This window comes from Engystomops pustulosus, chromosome 6 (assembly GCF_040894005.1).
Source record: "Engystomops pustulosus chromosome 6, aEngPut4.maternal, whole genome shotgun sequence".
Taxonomy (NCBI): Eukaryota; Metazoa; Chordata; class Amphibia; order Anura; family Leptodactylidae; genus Engystomops; species Engystomops pustulosus.
In genome coordinates this window covers 151,169,496-151,193,951 of record NC_092416.1, presented here as the reverse complement: position 1 = coordinate 151,193,951, position 24,456 = coordinate 151,169,496, and the positions used below count along the sequence as shown (strand labels likewise).

General features: G+C 45.3%; 1 protein-coding gene across 2 annotated transcripts; it reads left to right on the top strand.

Annotated features, from left to right (window-relative positions):
- The first annotated feature begins 3,297 nt into the window (after nt 1-3,297).
- On the top strand, nt 3,298-20,396 carry DHX8 (DEAH-box helicase 8). 2 transcript variants are annotated; one of them, XM_072111802.1, is made up of 24 exons: nt 3,298-3,451; nt 4,314-4,476; nt 5,325-5,410; nt 5,904-5,976; nt 6,117-6,202; nt 6,966-7,075; nt 7,194-7,517; nt 7,612-7,756; nt 7,915-8,118; nt 8,923-9,010; nt 9,170-9,267; nt 9,955-10,102; nt 10,196-10,377; nt 11,764-11,958; nt 12,506-12,691; nt 13,537-13,747; nt 13,986-14,167; nt 14,415-14,555; nt 14,673-14,828; nt 14,982-15,119; nt 15,215-15,343; nt 17,212-17,408; nt 17,567-17,746; nt 19,332-20,396. In XM_072111802.1, exons 2-24 carry the CDS (start codon nt 4,374-4,376, stop codon nt 19,549-19,551), a joined length of 3,582 nt encoding a protein of 1,193 aa, XP_071967903.1. In that variant the 5' UTR covers nt 3,298-3,451; nt 4,314-4,373; the 3' UTR covers nt 19,552-20,396. The 2 variants fall into 2 exon arrangements, with proteins under 2 accessions (XP_071967903.1, XP_071967904.1); XM_072111803.1 differs by lacking the exon at nt 3,298-3,451 and adding an exon at nt 3,572-3,590.
- The last annotated feature ends 4,060 nt before the right edge of the window (nt 20,397-24,456 follow it).

Sequence of the window (24,456 nt, the reverse complement as noted above, 5' to 3'; positions counted from 1 at the left end):
AGGAGGGGGGCATTGTGTCTACAGGGCGAAGAGGGCAGTGTGTCTACAGGGGGAGGGGGCAGTGTGTCTACAGGGGGAGGGGGCAGCAGTGTGTCTACAGGGGGAGGGGGGCAGTGTGTCTACAGGGGGAGGGGGGCAGTGTGTCTACAGGGGGAGGGGGGCAGTGTGTCTACAGGGCGAAGAGGGCAGTGTGTCTACAGGGGGAGGGGGCAGTGTGTCTACAGGAGGAGGGGGCAGTGTGTCTACAGGGGGAGGGGGGCAGTGTGTCTACAGGGGGAGGGGGGCAGTGTGTCTACAGGGCGAAGAGGGCAGTGTGTCTACAGGGGGAGGGGGCAGTGTGTCTACAGGGCGAAGAGGGCAGTGTGTCTACAGGGGGAGGGGGCAGTGTGTCTACAGGGCGAAGAGGGCAGTGTGTCTACAGGGGGAGGGGGCAGTGTGTCTACAGGAGGAGGGGGGCATTGTGTCTACAGGGCGAAGAGGGCAGTGTGTCTACAGGGGGAGGGGGCAGTGTGTCTACAGGGGGAGGGGGCAGCAGTGTGTCTACAGGGGGAGGGGGGCAGTGTGTCTACAGGGGGAGGGGGGCAGTGTGTCTACAGGGGGAGGGGGGCAGTGTGTCTACAGGGCGAAGAGGGCAGTGTGTCTACAGGGGGAGGGGGCAGTGTGTCTACAGGGCGAAGAGGGCAGTGTGTCTACAGGGGGAGGGTGCAGTGTGTCTACAGGAGGAGGGGGCAGTGTGTCTACAGGGGGAGGGGCAGCAGTGTGTCTACAGGGGGAGGGGGGCAGTGTGTCTACAGGGCGAAGAGGGCAGTGTGTCTACAGGGGGAGGGGGCAGTGTGTCTACAGGAGGAGGGGGGCATTGTGTCTACAGGGCGAAGAGGGCAGTGTGTCTACAGGGGGAGGGGGCAGTGTGTCTACAGGAGGAGGGGGCAGTGTGTCTACAGGAGGAGGGGGCAGTGTGTCTACAGGGGGAGGGGGGCAGTGTGTCTACAGGGGGAGGGGGGCAGTGTTCCAACAGGGCGAAGAGGGCAGTGTGTCTACAGGGGGAGGGGGCAGTGTGTCTACAGGGCGAAGAGGGCAGTGTGTCTACAGGGGGAGGGGGAAGTGTGTCTACAGGAGGAGGGGGGCATTGTGTCTACAGGGCGAAGAGGGCAGTGTGTCTACAGGGGGAGGGGGCAGTGTGTCTACAGGGGGAGGGGGCAGCAGTGTGTCTACAGGGGGAGGGGGGCAGTGTGTCTACAGGGGGAGGGGGGCAGTGTGTCTACAGGGGGAGGGGGGCAGTGTGTCTACAGGGCGAAGAGGGCAGTGTGTCTACAGGGGGAGGGGGCAGTGTGTCTACAGGAGGAGGGGGCAGTGTGTCTACAGGAGGAGGGGGCAGTGTGTTAACAGGGGGAGGGGCAGCAGTGTGTCTACAGGGGGAGGGGGGCAGCAGTGTCTCTACAGGGGGAGGGGGCAACAGTGTGTCTACAGGGCGGGGGGCAGTGTGTTTACAGGGGGAGGGGGCAGTGTGTCTACAGGGCAAGGGGAGGGGGGACAGTGTATCTACAGGGGGAGGGGGGGCAGTGTGTCTACAGAGGTAGGGGGGGGCAGTGTGTCTACAGGGGGAGGGGGGCAGTGTAACTACGCGGGGTAGGGGGGCAGTGTGTCTACAGGGGGAGGGGGCAGTGTGGCTACCCAGTGTAGGGTGCAGTGTGTCTACAGGGGGAGGGGGGCAGTGTGTCTACAGGGGGAGGAAGCAGTGTGGCTACGCGAGGTAGGGGGGCAGTGTGTCTACAGGGGGAGGGGGGTCAGTGTGTCTACAGAGGTAGAGAGGCAGTGTGTCTACAGGGGGAGGGGGACAATGTAACTATGCGGGGTAGGGGGAAGTGTGTCTACAGGGGGAGGGGGCAGTGTGTCTACAGGGGGAGGGCGGCAGTGTGTCTACAGGGGGAGGGGGGCAGTGTGTCTACAGGGGGAGGGGGACAATGTAACTATGCGGGGTAGGGGGAAGTGCGTCTACAGGGGGAGGGGGCAGTGTGTCTACAGGGGGAGGGGGGCAGTGTGTCTACAGGGGGAGGGGGGCAGTGTGTCTACAGGGGGAGGGGGGCAGTGTGTCTACAGGGGGAGGAGGCAGTGTGTCTACAGGGGGAGGAGGCAGTGTGGCTACACGAGTTAGGGGGGCAGTGTGTCTACAGGGGGAGGAGGCAGTGTGGCTACGCGAGTTAGGGGGGCAGTGTGGCTACGCGGGGTAGGGGGGCAGTGTGGCTACGCAGGGGGGAAGTGCGTCTACGTGCGGTAGGGGGGCAGTGCGGTTATGTACGGCGGAGATAGTGTGGCTACTGGAGGGAGGCCGATGAAGGGGCCCACTAAGGCTTTGTCACCCAGGGGCCTACTAAGACCTGTAGACAGCCCTGTAGGTGATCCTAAACAGGTGGGTTTTCAGGCATTTTGCAGAAGAGTTACATAGTAAGGGAGATGCACAGGAGAAGTTATGGAGACGGTTGTGGGAAGAGCGAATGGTAATAGGGAAAAGCCGAATGTCCCAGGTAAAAATTACCTCCCTGATGACAGGTTCCCTTTAAATGAAATGGTCTTTCCCTTGAAGCCAGTCTCTATAGGCTGTAGTGTCTCAGGTTGCGACCCGCATGCTGCTCCCCACTTTGATGGCAGTGCTTATTGATGCAAGATGCTGGGCAGTGGTCAGCACGTAAGACGAGTTCTCACTGCTCACACTATCTCCTCCTCTGCCCTGGCATCTGACACTGGCTGTATGTGTCGGCATCAGGACACACAGCAGTGCATTACAAGTTGGCTCTGGGGGTCTGCTGAATTATACGTCTGCTCTAGGGGTTCTCTTGTATTATACGTCTACACTTGGGGGTCTCTTGTATTATAGGTCACCCCTGGGGGTCTGCTGAATTATACGTCTGCTTTAGGGGGTCTCTTGTATTATACGTCTGCTCTAGGGGGTATCTTGTATTATAGGTCACCCCTGGGGGTCTGCTTAATTATATGTCTGTTCTAGGGGGGTTTTATCATTTGTCTGCTCTAGGGGTGGTCTCCGGTATTATTATTGTCTGGTTTGTGCATTGCATTTGTAGTATGTACACTATATAGAACTCCAGACCCCTAGAGCCCACCTATAATATTGGAGACCCCCATGAGCAGACGTACAATACTAGAGACCTCCTAGAGCAGGGTTGTATGTACTGGAGGTATCATCTGGCTGCCGCTAGATGGCGGTGTAGTTCCTGCTGTAATACATACAGAGCGTTCTTATTGCCGTGGGCGGATGTGACGTCATGGAGAGGCGGGGAGCGCTGTCCGCCATCTTGCTGGTGGCGGAAAAAAGTTCTATTCTGTAACGGGCTGGCGGAAATACGTGTGACCTAACCGGAAGTGCTTTCTACAACATCATGGACGGTTCTGGGGTCTGAACTGAAACATCGTAATCGGAGAACATTATTTTCCCCCGGTATGTGTCTGTATGTATGTCTGTGAGTGTGTGGAGCAGCTCGTGCTATAGTGTTAGATCATCAACTCAACCAACAGCGTCTTCCGCTTTGTCTAGAGCAGGTTTTTATCCTGGGCAGCAGAACAGTGTCAGGGACCGGGTATGTTTTGTATGCTCGGCGGCCAGGGCATGATCTGAGCGGAGGTTAAAGGTTAAACGCAGGGTTTATGCATAATCTGCAGTCAGAGATCGGGCAGGTTGTGGAGGGGTTCGGGCACCATCTGTGGGGATAGGACATGACCCCCCTGCATGATCTGAGGTAGTCAGGAACATGGGTACAATTTTCCCAGGGTTGGTTGCTATCACTACCCCAAGATCTCCAGCATCCATGGGCACAATCTGGAGTCAGAGATCGGGAACGCTGTGCAGGGGTTCGGCACGTTCATCGTTGGTGGGACATGATTTCTCACCCCTCCCCCCTATTATGATATTTGGGAGTCAGGGGCCATGGGTACAATTTGCAGCTGGGGGTGTGGGATCATTCCCAAGAGCAAGATATCCAGGGGCAAAATCTGCAGGGTGGTTTTCAGGGTATGAGTCTGGGCAGCAGGAGTGGATGATCAGGGGGTGATCTATGACCTCTTGTGAACTCTGAAACCACCACCCCATCACGTCCTGACATCATTGATTGTCACTTCCTTTCTCCCTCTTCTACCTTCTTGTCCATTTTTGGCAGAAATTTGTTCCCAACGCAGATGACGATATAGGGGAATTAATAAGGGCGGTTCATACAGATGGGAGTATGTGTCTATAAATATATATTATTATAATATTTTCTTGTCTTATATTCTTTGTTTATCCAATGTCTTCCTTTTCCTTGTAGATCGGACTGTTTTTCTCCTGCACCATTTCACCCTGTGATATTTTACTGTAAGCAGCCGTCATGGCCGATTTAGAAGAGCTGAGGAAACTTGAATACCTGTCCTTGGTCTCCAAGGTTTGCACAGAACTGGATAACCATTTAGGGATCAATGACAAAGATCTAGGTGAGATATTTAATTACTCTTTATGACATTAACTTCAGACAACTACAGACCATGATTGGCGGAATCGGTAGTCAGTGATGTCACCATGCATCAGCAGCAACACGAGCTGGAGAAGAGAGCTGTAATTTATAGTAGGGTTTGGTGACAAGTTTTAACATTGCTGCTACATGAACATGAACTTTTGTGACAGATCAGTGATGCAGTCAGACATTAGGTCATGTTAATATGGTGGAGATATCAGAATTTGTCCCTAAATTTCCCTACAACTGTTTTGGATGGGAACCCTTGGTGGCATTCACACTGTGCGGATCATTGTGTGTGTGGTGTTTTTTTTATTTTTTTTTAAGACCTATTTGTATATAGCCACATTAAAGGGCAGCAGATGTGCCGGACGAGGGCGCGCAGCTCCTCGTAGCTGCACGCCGAAGATTTTTGGTAGGAGGAGAAAAGAGGCTATCGGGGCGTGGAGTAGCCGCCTCGTGTAACCTCAGATGCGGCTACTCCATGCCCCATTAGCCGCATAAGAAAATTTTAATATTGGGGCAATAAAAGTTTTCAAATCATTGCGGGGACGTGAGGATTAGCCCTTAAAAGGGCTATCCTCACGTCCTATTGATCCACCTACCACCCGATCTACCTTTATAGGTAGTTTCGTGGTGGTAGGTTCCCTTTAAATTGAAGTGATCCACTGCATAGCAAACTGCAAGTTAAATGTAGACCAGGGAAATGAGTATTTTTATATTCGAAGAAAAATAAATTATTAGGATAATGCATGAAAAGCTTTTACTATGATATGGATGTATGATCCTTGTAACCATCCCATTCACATGGTTTCTGATCTCTTGCAGCTGAATTTGTTATCGATCTTGCTGAAAAATCTTCCTCTTTTGATTCCTTCAAATCTGCTCTGGAGAAGAATGGAGCAGAATTTACTGTAAGTTTCCCCTCATTCCTCTTCCCAGAACTGTGTTGCTTCTTTCATTGTTACTAAATCCACTATATACAGTCTATTCTGTATACAAAGCCTCTGCGCTGCCCTTACTGCGGTTAAGTTTTTGCCGGTTCCTCAGGATCTGATCATAAATGACATGTCACTCCTATGGTGTAGATTTCTGATGGTATGAAAGCTTGGATCCCACTCGTCACAGGAATGGGGGTCCTTTGTACCTAAATGTGCATGTAGTAGCATTTGCACAGATGAACTCCAGTGCTATTTGGGTTTTTTATGGGAATTTGTTACTTGATCATCTCCAGCAGTCACATCACATATTGTGCTGAATGTTGTGCTTTGGACCTTGTGGGGCCCTTTCTATACTAAAATTCCTTGCGTTTGGGGGTTAATTTGTGCAAACTGAGGATACTAGTACTGGGATGTAAACCATGTGTGTGCATAATGTATATTCACAAATCTATGCATCTCCTTACAGGATTCTCTTGTAAGTAATCTATTGCGTTTGATCCAGACCATGAGGCCACCATCAAAGCCATCAACCAGTCAAGGTTTGTCCTCTTTCATGTATCTATTCCCGATGCTCTCCCCATTCCTTGTATATTTGAATTTTTTTTTTCTTTCATACTTTTTGATTGAATTTGAACAAAATAGGTTTAATATTTATACTTTTTTTTTTTTTCTTTTAAAGAAGCAAATTTAAAGCCAAAATCTGAGAAGGAGAAGATGAAAGATCTATTTCCAGCACTTTGCAGACCAGACAACCCCAGTGTTCGGGTAAGTACATATATACATGTGTTCTCAGTAGAGGCTGTTATGCAATTGAAGACACAGGATTACAGAGGATCCCTATCGTCAAGTGAATATTAGTATACTCGCCACATATTCTACAGCTCTACTGGTGCCATTCATTGATGACTGGCCATGACTGCTTCTTCCCCTGGCATTTGTCAGAAAGATTTATAAAGTAAAATTTTAGGGACCTTAAAGGAAATCTACCATCAAATACAAGCATGATAAACCAGGGACACTTACTCATGGATCCAAAATTGCTATTGTGGTAATATTCTTATATTTGTTATCCATGGTCTTCTAAAATCAACTAAAATTAAAATTGTGCTAGTGAGCCTGAGGGGATCCTTGGGGCTGTTACCGGAGCCCCTCGGATTTACAGGCTGTTTGACTGTCTACCACCTCCGGCTCGACATTTCCCTCTCCCTTCGCTTAATGTAATCTCATTGCAGCAGCGGAAGTTTCGGCACAGGGTGGGAGGGGGGAAGCTCCTGCACAGTGTAGCAGTCTGTGAAGCTGTAGCATGGAAGGGCTCAGTTAACCGCTCCCAGGAGCCATTATGGCTTATTAGCATAATTTTTAAAGTTCATTTTAGAAGGAGGGAGGCCATGGCTAATGAATATAAGAAGATTACTACAGTCACAGTCCCTGGTTCTATATCGAAGTGTCCCTGGTTTATTATGATGAATTTTGATAGTAGATTTTACACTGCAGAGATTTAAGATTGTATTGTGTTTAATCTGTACAGACCATGTTGGATCCAGAGGATGTGAAGGTGGCAGCAGACGTCTTGGAACAGCTTGATGCACTAAAGCCCAGCATGGAGGGTAAAGCGCAAGAGAAGAGCAGTAAACATAAGTAAGTGTCATGATATACAAATTATTACAGAAGCTGGAAACATGTATTTCTATAGGGAAAGCTTTGTGCTTCATTTTTTATTTTGGTGCTTACTTCTACCAATGAAACATTTTCTTAGGGATAAAAGGAGGAGAAGCCGAAGTAGAAGCAGAGAGAGGAGCAGGAAGCACAAGCACAGATCTCGCTCAAGGTCTAGAGACCGGATGAAAAAGTCAAGTCGACACAGGTCAAGGAGTCGCAGTCCTATAAAAAGCCGATACCGAAGCCCCATTAAGGAGGAGCACACAAGCAAAAACCACAGATCTGAGAAGAATGACGAGCGCTGGAGGGAGAAACACGTTGACCGCCCCCCTCCGGAAGAGCCATCTATAGGGGATATCTACAATGGCAAAGTCACCAGTATCATGCAGTTTGGGTGTTTTGTGCAGCTGGAGGGTCTAAGGTAAGCTGTAGTGATTCTCTATAAATATCAGATGGGGGCGCAATGTCTCATCTTGTTTTATTTATTAAGATTGTGCATTAATTTTACGGTGCAGGAAACGCTGGGAGGGCTTGGTGCACATATCGGAGCTAAGAAGAGAAGGACGAGTGGCAAATGTTGCAGATGTCGTTAGCAAAGGTCAGAGAGTAAAAGTCAAAGTGCTTTCCTTCACTGGATGCAAAACCAGCCTCAGTATGAAGGTAAGTGGGGATACATTCATAGGCTGTATAGTGTATAGAGTTTAGTGTTATCATATGCTTACAGAACATAGAACGTCCATATCCAGTACAACAAATTCTGGAAAGTCGCCTTCGTTGTAGAAGTCTATTTCTCACAAGCTGATGTTTCTTGACTGTAGGATGTAGATCAAGACACTGGAGAAGATCTGAATCCCAACAGGAGAAGGAATATGGTTGGGGAAAGCAATGAGGAGGCTTCGATGAGGAACCCAGACAGACCTAGCCATCTCTCGCTGGTGAACGCTCCAGAGGTAGAAGATGACACCTTGGAAAGGAAACGTCTCACCAAGATTTCTGACCCGGAAAAGTGGGAGATTAAGCAGGTATCTTCACTAGTAACTGTGTTCATACTTTGTATACTATGTTTTCTGAGGGTGAGAGCATAACTAGTATTATATAAAGTCAAGTAGCCATTTGAGACCATCCACTTGCACCCTTTCTAAATACAAGAACGAGATGGGGATGCAGGTCAAGCAAATGGTCTGCTGCTCCTATTATTCTCTGAGAAAGGAATAGAGCAATTATATGTTCTTCTTAGCTGATCTTCCAGTGTGAGGCTTGTGTTTTAGTGGAGTGGTTGTCGTGGCATATCACATTTGTCCCGGGGAGAAGCCATAATGTTACTGTGCTTTGTATGTTCTGATATGACATTTGGGCCCTAACTTTAATTGCTAGAAACTTTTGCCAGGAGTAGCAAATGAGGCGCCTTACTGCTACTGTGTAAGGAGGGACTGGTTTGCACATCCATCTTACTGTAAGTATAGTCTTTCTGTTTGTCGACTATGAGACTAAGGCTCCGTTCACATGTCCGTGTGAGCCACAAGCGAACATTAATGGGACATGCCCTACGTTTAGCTGTGTGCTCACCACTCCGTTTACCATGCATGATGCACTAGCTGCCATATACGGATGTATGAATGGAGCCTAAGCCTGTTGCCCACAAGCGTGTTTGATCTGAAAAACCAGCTCTGCCTGTGTGGGATTCACTGCATTGAACTAGAAGCATTGACCATAGTTCAACATGTCAGATCAGTAGCTCTAGGTTCACTATCAATGGTCGGCAGCACAACTAACTAAAATTCTGTGAACCTACCTACCAATATTCACTCCATTTCTCTCTTTCTCAGATGATTGCGGCCAATGTCCTTTCTAAGGAGGAATTTCCAGATTTTGATGAAGAGACTGGTATCCTGCCCAAGGTTGATGATGAAGAAGGTAATATATTCATTATACAACTCTGCTACTCTCATTACGACCTGAATAGTAGGCTTAACAATTCTGTACTTCACACAATCTATGACTGATATTGTGTTATCGTATTGATATATTGTAACAATTCAGAATGCAGTATGTCTAACTTTTTTTTTCTCTCAGATGAAGATTTGGAAATTGAGTTGGTAGAAGAGGAGCCTCCGTTCCTAAGAGGGCACACAAAGCAGAGCATGGATATGAGCCCCATTAAAATAGTCAAGGTAAGGAGTCTTGTCATTGCATACCGTATATTTGTTACCTTTTGTTGAGAATTAGTAGAGGTTATCATGTTTCTACTGTCATTTTCCGATAGCTTAATATTTTGTAAAGTTTTCTGTCCTCCATTTGAGCTTGCAGTAAAACTTCCATGGATACAAAACTTCTAAACCAAGTACACTTACATGCTGACATTCATGGTTGTTACATGCAGGTGGCAGCATGTAGCTGGTGCCATCGTGGGTGTTAACTTCCCCCTGCCAACATACTATTATGTCAGTTTGTGGCAAATTATGGGTTTAATTTGGGTTAAATTATGCAAATAAGCCTCTGGCTCTACATCACATCTACATCACAGCACCCCCTTCTGGCTCCATCATCTGCTAATCAATCACCTCTCCATTCGGGAGAAATGGAAACAAGCAGAAATGGTGAATGGGAGACCTGCATGATTAGCAGCCAAGTGAGCCAAGAGGAGCTTCTGTGATGTAGCTCTAGGAGCTCCTGAGGCTCATTATCGTAATTTCTCAAAAATTAAGATATCAGAAGCAAAAAGAACTTGTCCTTTTTCAGGGGGCACGTAGAATAGCATAGGATAACACGTAAGAGAAGTTGGTCTAGAAGCACTGCACCTATGTGGTAGATTTAAAAAAAAAAATCAAGAACTAAAATGAAAAAATGTCTACTTACAGAATCCTGACGGTTCCCTGTCTCAAGCGGCCATGATGCAGAGCGCTCTGGCGAAAGAGAGGAGAGAAGTGAAGCAAGCGCAGCGGGAGGCCGAAATGGACTCCATCCCCATGGGCCTGAACAAACACTGGGTGGATCCTCTGCCTGATGGTTTGTATTCAGTGTTTTAATAACACTGTTCTTCTATGTTGATTGGAAAAAAAAGTTAAGGTACATTTCACAACTGGACCTTGTGTTTTATAGCGGATGGACGACAAATTGCTGCTAACATGAGGGGTATTGGGATGATGCCCAATGATATTCCTGAGTGGAAGAAGCACGCTTTTGGAGGGAATAAAGCCTCTTACGGGAAGAAGACCCAGATGTCAATCATTGAGCAGAGGGAGAGTCTGCCTATTTACAAGCTGAAGGAGCAACTGGTGCAGGTAACAGTCAGAACCTGGGAACTGGGATTTAAAGGGGGGGGGGGGATCCTGTAGAAGAAAAACCTAACTCCTATTACAGAAGAGGGGACATCCTGAGGCCATGGGAGCCTGACTTCAGTGCATATTTAGAGCTGACTTTGTAAATGAGGCCTCTGCATTGGGTCTTAAAGAGAACACGAGCTGGAAGGTGAATCTACTTAATAAGGTGCTGATAGTGGTGTATTAGGACAATTTCTGCTAACAGGTTCCATTTTTAAGGGAATTTGTCAGCAGATAATGTTAGTTATTGTACCTCAATCACTAGTGCCCACGTGCATTTTTACTTTTTTTTTTTAATCTTGGTAAATCTTTTTGGGGGTGTTGTAAAAGCAGAGGAGTTTTGGGACATAGAAATCGGGGACTGCCCCTGAATCTTTAATGTTGCGTATTGGCCCCAGAGATCTGTGTAATCATACCTTTGTATGTGTTGGTAGCAGCAGGACTGTGAAAATGCTTCTATATTTGGATTGTGTTTGATCACAGTGTTGCACTGGTGTGTGAGATCTCTTCACTGCACTGCTGCACACCCCTTCTGCTCTGCTATTTGTCACTGCTGTAACAGGCTTCTGTTTGAATCCAGTTACTCAGGAGGAGGGGTCGTGCTGTGTTTTATTAAGAAATCTCCTACACTAGTGCACCCTAGTGCTTCAAGTCCAGCTACAGTCCTGGAATATAAATGCATTTTTCAGTCTTGCTTCTACTAACACACAGATCTCCAGGGCCAGTACCCAACATTGTCTGCAGCTTTGTATGATCAAAACTGCTGGCAGATTTCCTTTTAATCCCTGTTTAAATAAATGTCTGCATAATGTTCACTTTTCCAGGAATTTTTGGTGTGAAATGGCATTAAGGAGGACCTGTCACCCTAAAAAAAAAAAAACACACTAGGAGCTGCTTAAGTAAGCCCCCTCATGAATACGTCGGATCGCTGTGAGCTTGTTCCAGTGTTATGAGGCTATGGCGCTGCAATGTTTAACACTGCTAAAAAGGGGGTAGCGCTAGGAGCTGCTTATCTTACTTTTTTTTTGGTGACAGGTTCTCTTTAAGCAATCAATGAGATTGTCAAATCACAATACAATATACTGTTAATAGATTAGAAGGCAGTACATTCAGAAACTTTCATAATTGACGCCTTAAAGGACCCCCCCCCCCCATCATATAGGCAGAAGTATACAATTATAAAGAAAGACAATTGCGAATATGGATGAATGTTGTTTTATATAAAGTTAATTTTGCGCTGTATGACATATGAAACTCTTGTAGCTGTTGTAGTTTAGGATTAAGCTGTAATATACTTCATTAGTTATTGATCAATGTCTTGATTTTTTTTTTTTTCTTTTCTTAAAGGCCGTGCACGACAACCAGATCTTGATTGTCATTGGTGAAACCGGTTCAGGAAAAACCACCCAGATTACCCAATATCTGGCTGAGGCTGGTTATACCACCAGGGGTAAGATTGGATGCACCCAGCCCAGGAGAGTGGCTGCTATGTCCGTGGCAAAGCGAGTGTCTGAGGAATACGGCTGCTGCTTGGGGCAGGAGGTGAGGATGTTGTATTGGAAATCTCTTCCATGCTGTGGCTGTTGATTGTTGAAGCTGCCACATTGGATGTGATACACACGACTGTGAATGGTGTCCATGAGGCTAGCTCGCGGTTGCCCTTGACTGCACAGTCAAGGTGTGGTGAGCACATGAGCTGGGCTGCCAGGTCACAAATTATACAGCAGAACCTATTCCTGCTTGTATTGCATCAAGGCCTCCTATTTCCACCTGACTGTAACAGGTCACAAACATAACCCTATTCGGGCACAGCTAAAATATCACTGGTTGGGCACAGATCTCTATGTAGCGTTGTATAGCTCCTATACAATACATGGACAACTCCTAAATGACTCCTGGATGGGTCTTGAATGCTACACATCTCCATCCTCTACCTCTTCTATTCTCTCAGTACTTTCCTTCCTTTTCCATTTGTTGATGCCACAGTTGCGCTTTATTCATTTTCTTGGCGCTGGCGATATTCTCTTTTCTGTGACCTGCATTTCTAAATGTTGGCACAAAATAACATATTTTATCTTGGATCTCGTAGGTTGGATATACCATTCGATTTGAAGACTGCACAAGCCCAGAGACTGTCATTAAATACATGACAGACGGTATGTTACTTAGAGAGTGTCTGATCGACCCTGACCTGAGTCAGTACGCCATTATCATGCTGGACGAGGCCCACGAGAGGACCATCCACACTGATGTGCTGTTTGGACTTCTGAAGAAGGTATGGATCAGCGCTAGATGTGTCTTTTATCTAAGAAGCGACTGAGCTTACATCAAATATCCCATAAACCAACACGTATATTTATAGAGCACCATTAACCCCTTGCCACCAATAAACTTTTAAAATTTTGTTTGTTTTTCACTTCCCACCTTCAAAAATCCCTTAACATTTTAAAATTTGCAGCACACAGAGCTATAGGAGGGCTTGTTTTCTGCCTAACAAATTGTGCTTCCTAGTTGTTTTATTTTATATACTGGGAAGCAGGAAAAAAAAATCATAATGCAGTAAAAATATGAAAGGATCTAAGCTTGCATACCTTTGCCAGTCCAGTCCAGTGCCTACCGTCACTACCAGCGTCCGTAGCTATATAGAGCTGCAGGAACCTCTCCAGCTTCGTGCTGCAGTCTAAGCAGTACGCTGGCTGCACTTAGGACCTGCATAGGGTATGGTATGGACATTACAGCACAGCAGTGATGGACCGAAGTGCCGGACGTAGACAAGTTTGGTGAATTTCTTGTTTCTACATCTGCCGCGAACCACCTACACCACTGGTAAAAATATATATATAAGTCTTTAGAAGCCCAGACCACTCCTTCAATTCCATGATGCTGTAGGTTTGAAAAGGGGGGCACATACTTAACATAAAACTGAGAACACATAAGTCTTTCAGGGGTTGAGTTTGGAGGCCTCATTCCTGCTCATTGATAAGCAACTTCCATCAAAATTGAGGGATTCAGCTACAGAGTCAAGGGTTTCAAAAATGTATAAGTATTATTCAAGATGACTTTTGGGGTAGAATCATGTTCTCAATGTTTTTACTGAAGTTTTGCGGTTTTAACCTTTAGACGGTACAGAAACGTGCTGATATGAAGCTGATTGTGACATCGGCCACTTTGGATGCTGTGAAGTTCTCTCAGTATTTCTACGAGGCCCCAATCTTCACCATTCCTGGCCGGACATACCCCGTAGAGATTCTTTACACCAAGGAACCTGAGACGGATTACCTGGACGCCAGTCTCATCACTGTCATGCAGATACATCTGACAGAACCTCCAGGTAGGTGGTCTACTCAAGTTTACACTATTGATGGAAATTGGCCGCCAGCTTTTTAGGTAACACTATGACCTCTAAGCTGTGGAAATCTCTTTCTGTGTTCCCTGTTTTCGGATAGATCATCCAAGAGCAGGGGCAGTGTGTCACAGAGTATATAGGGGGTCTTAGGAGCTGGGGACCATTTAACAACATGAAGGGGATCTATATTTTGTATTACCATGACCCTATCTGCTTATTTTAGGAGACATTTTGGTTTTCCTGACTGGTCAAGAAGAGATTGACACTGCGTGTGAAATCCTCTATGAGAGAATGAAGTCACTTGGACCTGATGTGCCGGAGCTGATCATATTACCCGTGTATTCTGCTTTACCCAGCGAGATGCAGACTAGGATCTTTGACCCTGCTCCTCCTGGTAGCAGAAAGGTATTGTACATTAATAATAATTTCATACCATATTTCTGCATTACAATTACAAGCAATACATGGATAAATAAAATTGACCTCAGAATAAGAATTCATATTCTAATGTGGAACAATGGGGTATACAAAGGTATAGGATTTCTATTATAAAGCTTTCCTGTGTTCTCTCAATAGATAATCTAGGGTTGGTATCAATATCTGGAAATTAAGCATCAATCATTTCTGATTCCTACATTTATCATGTTTCCAGGTTGTGATTGCCACTAACATTGCTGAGACCTCGCTTACTATTGATGGGATCTACTATGTGGTTGATCCTGGGTTTGTCAAGCAGAAAGTCTACAACTCTAAAACTGGAATTGATCAACTCGTGGTAACTCCAATTTCACAGGTGAGTAATTGGGGACTGTTATGTAACTAGTGAGCCTATAGAGACGCCAAAACCAGATATCTGCCTTAGTGAAGTTGTTGCAGCTGATCCATATCTTACTCTTTTCTTCCCTTGAAGGCCCAAGCCAAGCAGCGAGCAGGGAGAGCCGGGAGGACAGGTCCTGGGAAGTGTTACCGCCTGTACACGGAGCGAGCTTATCGTGATGAGATGTTGACTACCAACGTGCCTGAGATCCAGAGGACCAACTTGGCCAGCACTGTCCTGTCACTCAAGGTATAGTCTTAAAGTGGCCTTCATTGTGTGTGCGGTAGTTACTTAGTTTGGGATCCATGTGTGATCATTAGGCATCATGCAGGCAATAATATTTTTTGTTATAGGTACAATACATACAGTGCTATTTTCTAATATGTTTTGTTTCATGTTAAGGCCATGGGTATCAATGACCTGCTGTCCTTCGATTTCATGGATGCCCCACCTATGGAGACTCTGATCACGGCTATGGAGCAGTTGTATACACTTGGAGCCCTGGATGATGAAGGATTACTGACACGTCTAGGGAGAAGGGTAAGGGTGGCATTGTGATGTGACACACGGATGTCCATTTCAGTTTTGATTTTGCTTCTTTCCTACTCCTTATGTTATATTCTCGCTTGTTTTAGATGGCAGAGTTCCCCCTGGAGCCTATGCTGTGTAAGATGCTCATCATGTCTGTACATCTCGGCTGCAGTGAGGAGATGTTGACCATTGTATCCATGCTGTCTGTACAGAATGTCTTCTACAGACCAAAGGTACACAATGCAATGTGAATATATGCTCGTTAGTTGTGTAATTGTCGTTAGATGGAGTCTATGGGGGAGATCAAAAGCATTTGAAAGCAGAACTGTTCCAGTTGTTCATGGCAACCAACCCAAGCTCAGTTTTTAGTATCCCACACTCTGATTGGTTTCTATGGGCAACTAGAGCAGCTTTGCCTCAGACATTTCTGATAAGCTTCAACATATAGGGGGAGGTTTATTTTCCACACTTGAGATTACTGTCGGCCATCTTCATACCTTTGCATGAATGACTTGGCCAAAAGTATAAATGTAATTTATTAAAGGGGTTATGCCATGAAACAATTGACTGCAAAAAGCTGTCAAAGAGGTTAAAATATTTCAAAAATCTATTTGTAAAGGTTACCTGGAATTAAAGATGCCTTTCTATGTGTTATTATGATGCGTGTTCAGCCTCTATTCTGCTCCACACAGAAGCAGATGTGGGAGGGGCCAGGCACATGCACAGCACTGACAGCGGCAGTTATTGCACAACCTTCAGAGTCTCCTTCCACCTGCTGTGCTCAAATAGTCCCTGCATTTACTGATCCAGTAGAAGTCCAATAGAAATGTGTCATACGCCCCATGTTAAAAGTGCACCAAAAAAAAGTTGGTGCAGTCTGTCAAAGCAGTGCAGGGGGCACCAGATTCATGAAGAACGTGCGCCAGAAATCCTGAATCTGGCGCCCCCTGCACACTACACAGGACACTGCACATAGTACACATGTACTATGTATTCTCACAGCATCATGGTCGGTCAGGCTGACATGCATGGATGCATAGATAAATAGGTGACAGCTTCTCACATGTTACTTTAGCTACTTCCCTGCTAGTCAGGGACCGGACAGCAGTGTAGCATGGAGGGACAGTGAATGGTGGAGAGTACAGGAGATGCATCAGGAGAGGTCAGAGCTCAGCCTGTTACTTGTGTTATCTCTGCAGCCTCCTGTGTGACCTGACTAATGGTGGAGGGAGGAGAGGGCTGCTATATTGCTATGATCCATGTTAGGGGAGGACTCCTCTGTGCAGCAGATAGTCATGTCTGGCTGTAGTTACCTTGTATCTGCTGCTGTAGGCACCTGTGTGACCTGACTAATGGTGGAGGGAGGAAAGGGCTGATACATTGCTATGATCCATGTTAGGGGAGGACTCCTCTGTGCAGCAGATAGCCATGTATGTCTGCAGTTACATTGTATCTGCTGCTGGAAGCTCCTGTGGAGCAGTGGAAATCACCTCATTCACTGGTGTAGATGGCTGAGCTCTCTGCTCCCTGTCTCACTTCCTATTGGCTGCAGTGTGTCAGGTGATCTCTCAGTGTGGAGTGATCTGTAGTGCAGAGCAGCTGGTGGAATGTTTGTGCGCAGACTCGGCCAGATCAGCTGTAGCTCAGGACGGGACACAGCTACCACTAGAGGGCGCCAGCAACCAGGACAAAAGGAGTTATCTCAGTAAGCCTGCATATTTTGTAATAAGTGTAAATGATGAAAGTACTTGTCACAATGCATTGGACCCAATTACAGCCATTTGCTATGGTGACACAACCCCTTTAAGTAGATATGTCAACTGGGGCAGCCACATTTCTCCAAAGAACCAAATTCCTTCTTGCCTGATCCTCATTTTCCCTGTAATCTGCCTTTGGAGGCCCAATTCACATTAAACAGTCAGCCAGAATTTGGTAGATTCTCATCTAATGTATAAGCAGACGTTATGACATTTGTCCTCTCCTGGTACATGGATATTGGCACCTGTATTGTGCCATGCGTTGTGGCCGTTATAACCTTGATAGCGACTAATGATATGTTTTATATAATAGGAACTGATCATATCGTCTTAATATCTTGCAGGATAAACAAGCTCTCGCTGACCAGAAAAAGGCCAAATTTCACCAGACGGAAGGAGACCACCTAACCCTGCTTGCTGTGTACAACTCCTGGAAAAACAACAAGTTTTCTAACCCCTGGTGCTACGAGAACTTTATTCAGGCTCGTTCTTTACGGCGAGCGCAAGATATCCGCAAACAGATGTTGGGCATCATGGACAGGTAACGTGCATTACTTTATGCAATCATAGGCCTATGGCAACTTCTGTCTGGTAGCTCTGTGCAGCAATTTCCATCCTGGTTATTAGATTTCCATTGCCCTTAGGGTCTATGATTTATGCAGCTAACTAATATTTGCAATGTAAAATCTCTTCTTACAGACACAAACTGGATGTCGTGTCTTGCGGAAAAGCAACCGTCAGAGTACAGAAAGCCATATGCAGTGGCTTCTTCCGAAATGCTGCCAAGAAGGATCCCCAGGAAGGCTACCGGACTCTTATAGACCAACAAGTGGTTTATATTCACCCATCTAGTGCCCTGTTCAACAGGCAGCCTGAATGGTAAGTGTGGGCTTTACTGTGGAGTGTTTCATCTAATGAAGGAAAACTTCACTACTTGAGTTCATTTAATTCTGATGTTCAAAAATACAGCTTGGTCCTTTCAGAGTCTGATGGATGAGACTTGATGACGCATTGTATTAAATGGGGTCATTCACCAGAGTATTGCAGCATGCCAAGTAAAGATCTTCAGGGAGGCCTGGGGTTTCATCAGCTTAAAGGGGTTTGGCCACTGTTAGGAAAGGTTAACTGGGTAAGTGGGTCAACTATAGTAACCTTACTCTGTTAAACCTTCCTTGGAACCACTGGGGGGCCTCCAGTGGATGGAGGGTGCTGTGCTGTCATTATTGTCTCATTCGTTACCACTTCCCTAAGGGGTGGTTGGAGGGGACCAAGACGTCTGCTCGTAGGAGAGTGGTCATGATGGAGGGGACGTGCAGACAGTATTGACCGCACAACTCCCTCCATCTGCCGGGTGCCAGCAGATATGGGATGTCACAAAAAGTCCCAAATTTTTCTGGCTGGCGGCACCTGCTTCTCCTCGAAATATGTAATGGGGTGTGTAGTATATGTATGACCCTGATGTGGTCACCCACTTGACCTGTTAAACTTTCCTGAAGCTGACCAACCCCTTTAAAGCCAGTTGACCACAAACCGTGTGTCACATGTTGAGATTTTGGTTTGTAAAACTTGTGAGTTTCGTCAATGGGCAAGTTTCACACACAACTCCGAACAGGTAGGATCCATCAGAAAAAGATCGGCTACGAAATGTAGACTAGGATGGCACCGGTATGTGAAAGTTTGTGAGCGAAGGACCTTAAATGAAATCTACCACCAGGATGAAGGATTGTTAACCAAGCACACTGACTGACATACTGGTGTGTCCCCCCTCTGGTAGGATCCACTCTTTAAGCTTTCTATGCCTTTGTTTTTAAGAAAAAGTCACTAAATTATGCAAATTATCCTAAAGGGCTCCATTAACACCCATGGAGACCGAAGCCCTCAGGCTCATCTGCATAATTTTAAAAGCCCTTGTAAAAAAAAAAAAAAAAAAAAAAAAAAAAAAAGGCATAAAAAGCTAAAAGAAGAGCAGATCCTGACTGAGGGGACACACACCAGTATGTCGGTGTTCTTGGTTTACAATCCTTCATCCTGGTGCTAGATGTCCTTTTAAGCTTATTTAAATTAAACGTAAAAGTGACCAGTTGACGTTATGTGCCAGTTCCTTACTTTGCTTTCTGTCATTTCTGAAGGACCTTTATTGTAGCGGATAATAATGTAGTCTGGTCACTGCTTGTAATTCTACACTTTGTGACTTGTGCCTTTGGGATTATTGCATGTTCAGGACAGATCTTTGTCCCTCTAAGCAGTGCATGTTATTACTAAATGACAACAATCCTTGAAGAAAGTGTATCAGGAAAATATTTATCATTTTGTACACCCTTAATTTGCAGGATTTTGCTAATAAAAAAAAATGTTTTTATTTGTTTTGTCGAAATACAAATAACCAAACACTGGAAAATTTCAAAAATACATTTTGTTCCTGTACTGAATGTCTGTATTCAACACATCTTTCTGTTCTCGTCAGGGTTGTATACCATGAATTAGTCTTAACCACCAAGGAGTACATGAGGGAAGTGACCACCATTGACCCCCGGTGGCTCGTTGAATTTGCTCCTGCCTTCTTCAAAGTGTCTGATCCAACCAAGCTGAGCAAGCAGAAGAAACAGCAGCGCCTGGAGCCGCTGTATAACCGCTATGAGGAGCCCAATGCCTGGAGAATCTCTCGTGCCTTCAGGCGCCGGTGATTTGGGTGCAAGCAGTAAAAACTTCCTGGGACCCTCAGACGACTTTGTGGTCCTCATCCACATGACAAACTTTATCTCGGACAATGTTAAACATTGGGCGCTTTTATTTTTTTATTATAAGACTTCATGTGGTTGATCCTGTATAAAATATATATATTTTATAATTGTTGAGTTGTTGTGCTCACCCTCCACACCCGTCTGGCAGTGGCCACTGTATGGTTTTCTATCGTCTGAAGGTTATGAGCAGCATCTACATTTGTATGGCAAATATCCAGGTCACATGATGTGGGGTTCTACTTACAGATACACAATGTGGTATTGGGGCCTGAGGGATAATCATTATGGTCAGCATCCTCAAGAGGTTTATTCCCTCACTATAATAGGCGGTTGTGTGAGACTACAATACTCCAGTCATAGGACCAGATGTGATTGTTAAAAATTTGGTTGTTCTCAAATGTATTATTCCAGACCTGTCTACTCATTGGGGGAGATTCATCAGAAGTGTCTGAGGTAAAACTGTGTTAATTGCTCATGGCACCCAATCAGAGGTCAGCTCTCATTTTATAAACAGCTGTGGGAAAATGAAAGCTGAGCTTGGATTAGTTGCCATGGGCATGTAGAACAGTTCTGCTTCTGATAAATTTCCCCCATTGTATCTATTACTAAAACTTCTTAAATTTAGTTTATTTCACCTTGGATACATTAATTCCTACTTGCTGCTGGTTCTCTTCTGGGGTCAGCTATTAAAAGTGCTTCTCCCTATGGGAAATGTATTTATCTCATCTTCTATGTTTTATTTTATACGCATCTGTTTTAGTAAAACTTTGGTGACTTTTTGTACGTAATGTTTGAAGGTGTCCAAGTGATCTGGTATATATTACGCTGCTTTCCTGGGAAAATCCTTGAGGCCTGTATTGTATACGATTATGCCACATCCTTTATATGATGCTCTGTTATAATCTGTCATTATGGACTGTGTACAATGAGAGGATGGAGGAGTTGGTGTCCCATGTGGCAGGAGGCTGACGTCGCGTATGGTGTTCATACTGCACATGTGGAACTAGACTTTAGTGGGGGAAGATGCAATATTAGCATCCAGGGACACAAAGATGTGAAATTGCCTGTCCTAGTATATCAGAATACTTCAGGGGCAACAGTAGTTACACCATGGGGATAAGCATTACCTGTAGCAATGTAGTGCATAGCATTTCTACCAATTCCACACACACTTTGCACAAAAAAAAAAAAACGCATTTCTCATGTGGATTCGGGGTTAGCAGCGGATAAAAAGTGACCTGTCATTTACTGCATCTTTCCCATTTAAAGATTGTTAACCCCATGCAGCTAGGGAAAAAATTGTAGCATTCTATGCATCAGAAACAAAGGGGCAGATTTACTTACCCGGTCCGTTCGCAATCCAGCGGCGCGTTCTCTGCGGTGGATTCGGGTCCGGCCGGGATTCATCAAGGTAGTTCCTCCGCCGTCCACCAGGTGGCGCTGCTGCGCTGAAAAGCATCCGGATGTCCTGAAATTCACCGACCCGAACCAAGTGAAGGTAAGCGCGTCCCAAGCGACACATTTTCTCTTTTTAAATGCGGCGGTTTTTCCGAATACGTCGGGTTTTCGTTCGGCCACGCCCCCCGATTTCCGTTGCGTGCATGCCGGCGCCAATGCGCCACAATCCGATCGCGTGCGCCAAAACCCCGTGGCAATACAGGGGAAATTGGCGCAAATCGGAAATATTCGGGTAACACGTTGGGAAAACGCGAATCGGGCCCTTAGTAAATGACCCCCATTGTGTTTGCGTTTGAGTGTTGCAGCTGGGATACGTCCTGCAGCCATTCTGTAATGTGCCGATACCCTGAATACACCAGTCGTTACAAAATAGACCATTTCATTATGATAAACATTTGCCGAGTGAAGACAGAGAAAAGTCTGAAAGCATGAAAAAAAACATCCTTCACTTGTTTTATGACTTGATGCCAGAAATTTTATATTCTCCCAAAAAAACACATACCGTAACTGGAGCTCCGTCGTCTTTCATAAGAATGGACACCATCACCAGATTTTACTGAACCCACAGGCAATAATATATCTTATCCTAGAATTTCCTCTATTATTTGAAATCTTGTCCATTTACGTACAAAAAAAAAAAATACAGCAGTCCCCAGGTTTCAAGATAGGTTCTTTAGGTTTGTTCTAAAATGGGTTTTCCCACAAAACATAATTTAGGCCCTAACTTGCTGATCAGTGGGGTCTCGGTGATGAGGCGCCCACAGATCACGAAAAAGAGGGATCCCACGTACTTCTGTCGGACCCCTCATCTCTCCATCCGAGTAATGGCGCAGACGGCCGCACTTGACCGTTCTGCTCTATAATTCTACATGGAGCTGATGGAGATTGGTGAGCGCAGTGCTCAGCAATTTCCGTCTGCTCCATTACTCTGTCGGAGCAACGAGGTGTCCCATCGGAGCCCTCGTTATTGTGATCTGTGGGGGCTCATCACCGAGACCCCCACTGATCAGCAAGCTAGGCCTCCTCCTTTGGATAGGGCCTAACTTTTAACTAAATTAAGTCAATTTGGATGTAAGTCGGAACTGTATATTTTATAGATGTAAGTTCAGAAAAATAATTTTTTTTTGTCTCCGTGACAATTGGATTTTCAACAAAGCTTCATTACAGACACCTTACAGCTGATCATTGCAGCCTGGGACTAAAGTAACATCCAGAGAGCTTCACCAGAGGTCACATTGAGTACAGGGGTCTGTCTGTAACTTGGGTGTTCTTAAGTTGGGGACTGCCTGTATTCCAAAGTCATGAAAATAAATAAGAGTCATATTTTTCTTCTTGGTAAAAGCGTAATAGAGAAACACGGTGACACGGCCTGGCTAGTAACTACACTATATGGAATTACTGCTTGTAATTTCTGTTCATGTATGTAGAAGAGTCACTTTTAGAGGCTGCAAGGGGAACGTCACTTTATACACCCCTATTTTCAGTTCTTTAGAACCTCGAAACATAGTTTTGCCGTTTTTTAATTTAAAATAGGAATATCATCTGTCAGTTCATATCTGGGCTGTGGTTCTATGATCTACAGGCAGTTATATACATAGTAGGAAAAGCAAGCTGCAGATAAAGATCCAGTTCTGCCTTTTTCTTTAACTTACTGTATCTCTGCTTCTGTAGCCCTCAGAACCACAAGCCTGATGTGATCTGAAAATGAGATTCACATCTTTAATATGAAAGAACGCATGTGTCTAGGTACTACAGCAGTGATTTTCAACCTTTTTTGAGCCGCAGCACACTTTTTATACTTAGAAAATCCTGGGGCACACCACCAACCAAAATAGCACAAAATGACACTAAAACAGTCATATTATACATATAGTTAATAATACAGATTCTAAATTTATTTTACTCACTCAGTGTGAAACCTGGGCCTGTTTCGATAAACACAAAAGGATATCCTGGCAGGAATGGTGGAAAGACACACACGTAGCTCTTCCTCAACAGTTCTCAGTTTCTCCCTGTTTTTAGTATATGGTGCTGATTATTTTGTGGCTCATATACTGCAATATAAAGGGGTACAATGAGAAGTACTATGGCCATGAGGCCAGCGTACAAGTGCCAGCTCATATACTCAGCATATGAGCTGGTACTTGTAGTACTCCAGCCTCATGACTATAGTATTTCTCATTGTTATATGCAGTATACTGCTGGAGTACTAAAAGTACCAGCTCATATGCTGAGTATTCTGCCAACAGTTCATATACTCAGGCAAAAAGCTCATATATGGTCAGCGTTATTGGTGGGCATTACCTTGGCGGTGGGCAAATGCGAGAGTCTCTCCGCTCTCAGGATGATGCGCCGGCCTTGGTGACGTCATTTTGTCGCACGAGGTTCAAAGCTTGCGCATGTGTTATTGTACACGTCTCCTGCATTGTAAGAAGCCGAGACTGCGCATCGCTGCGCATTGCCAGGAAACAAAACACAGGGGGCACCATAATTTGGGGAACTTTCCCCGCGGCACACCCGACTATGTGTTGCGGCACACTAGCCTCTACACTTGACTCATCTCAGGCAAAATACGACTCTTCCTTGCTCATTTACACATGATTTTGGAGGATTTTTTTTAAATTAATTGGCAGGGGTGAATCTAAACCCTCTGCTGCCTGAGGTGAGCAGACGGCGCCGCCACCACCCCACCAGAAGAAATACATCAGGTATGCCTGTTCTCCATGCAGGCTCCCACATCGGGTGTCGAGATGACATTATTTTTAGGTATCAGGATTGCACCCCTGATGCAGCTCCCCATCTTGCTGTAGGCTGTGCTGCCTGAGGCAGGAGGCTCAGCTCGTTTCATGTATGGTGCACCTTTGGTAATTGGGTGAGGTTTCACATAAAAGAGGGAATTTATAATGGGAATTTCATACCCTACCTGAAGGGGCTGGTAGCTCAATGGGCGTAAAATCTGGTCCCTTTAATAAACAAATTAGTATTTGTGTAAAAAGAAATTGATATTGTGTAATATACTACACCAGAACCGAGTAGTCCTGACATCTTGCAATTGTTATCTTTCTTTTTATTTCACCATTAAAAATGATCAACCCTCTCCAAAAGATCTTATGCTGGTAACCCCTGGAGAACAGGGTATAAGGATTCTTTTCCCCTCTGCCCTACGGATGATAATTTAGTTATTTCCAATGACTCAGTGACAAGTCTTTTATTTTATCTAGGACTTGGGTAAAGTAAATGGTGTTTCTTAATGGCAGATAGAGATCACATGACCCTCCACTGCCGCCATTTTATGGACAGGAATATCTGGCTGATGAGGTAAAAGACAGGAGGCTTCACTTTACATATCAAGAAAGCAGAACTATTAATAGATGTATATTGGTAAATTAC

Coding starts and splice junctions, on each gene's coding strand:
- DHX8 (XM_072111802.1), top strand. CDS start 4,374: ATGGCCGATTTAGAAGAGCTGAGGAAACTTGAATACCTGTCCTTGGTC. Junction 7,757..7,914: donor AAACCAGCCTCAGTATGAAG/GTAAGTGGGGAT, acceptor TCTTGACTGTAG/GATGTAGATCAAGACACTGG. Junction 13,748..13,985: donor ACATCTGACAGAACCTCCAG/GTAGGTGGTCTA, acceptor TGCTTATTTTAG/GAGACATTTTGGTTTTCCTG.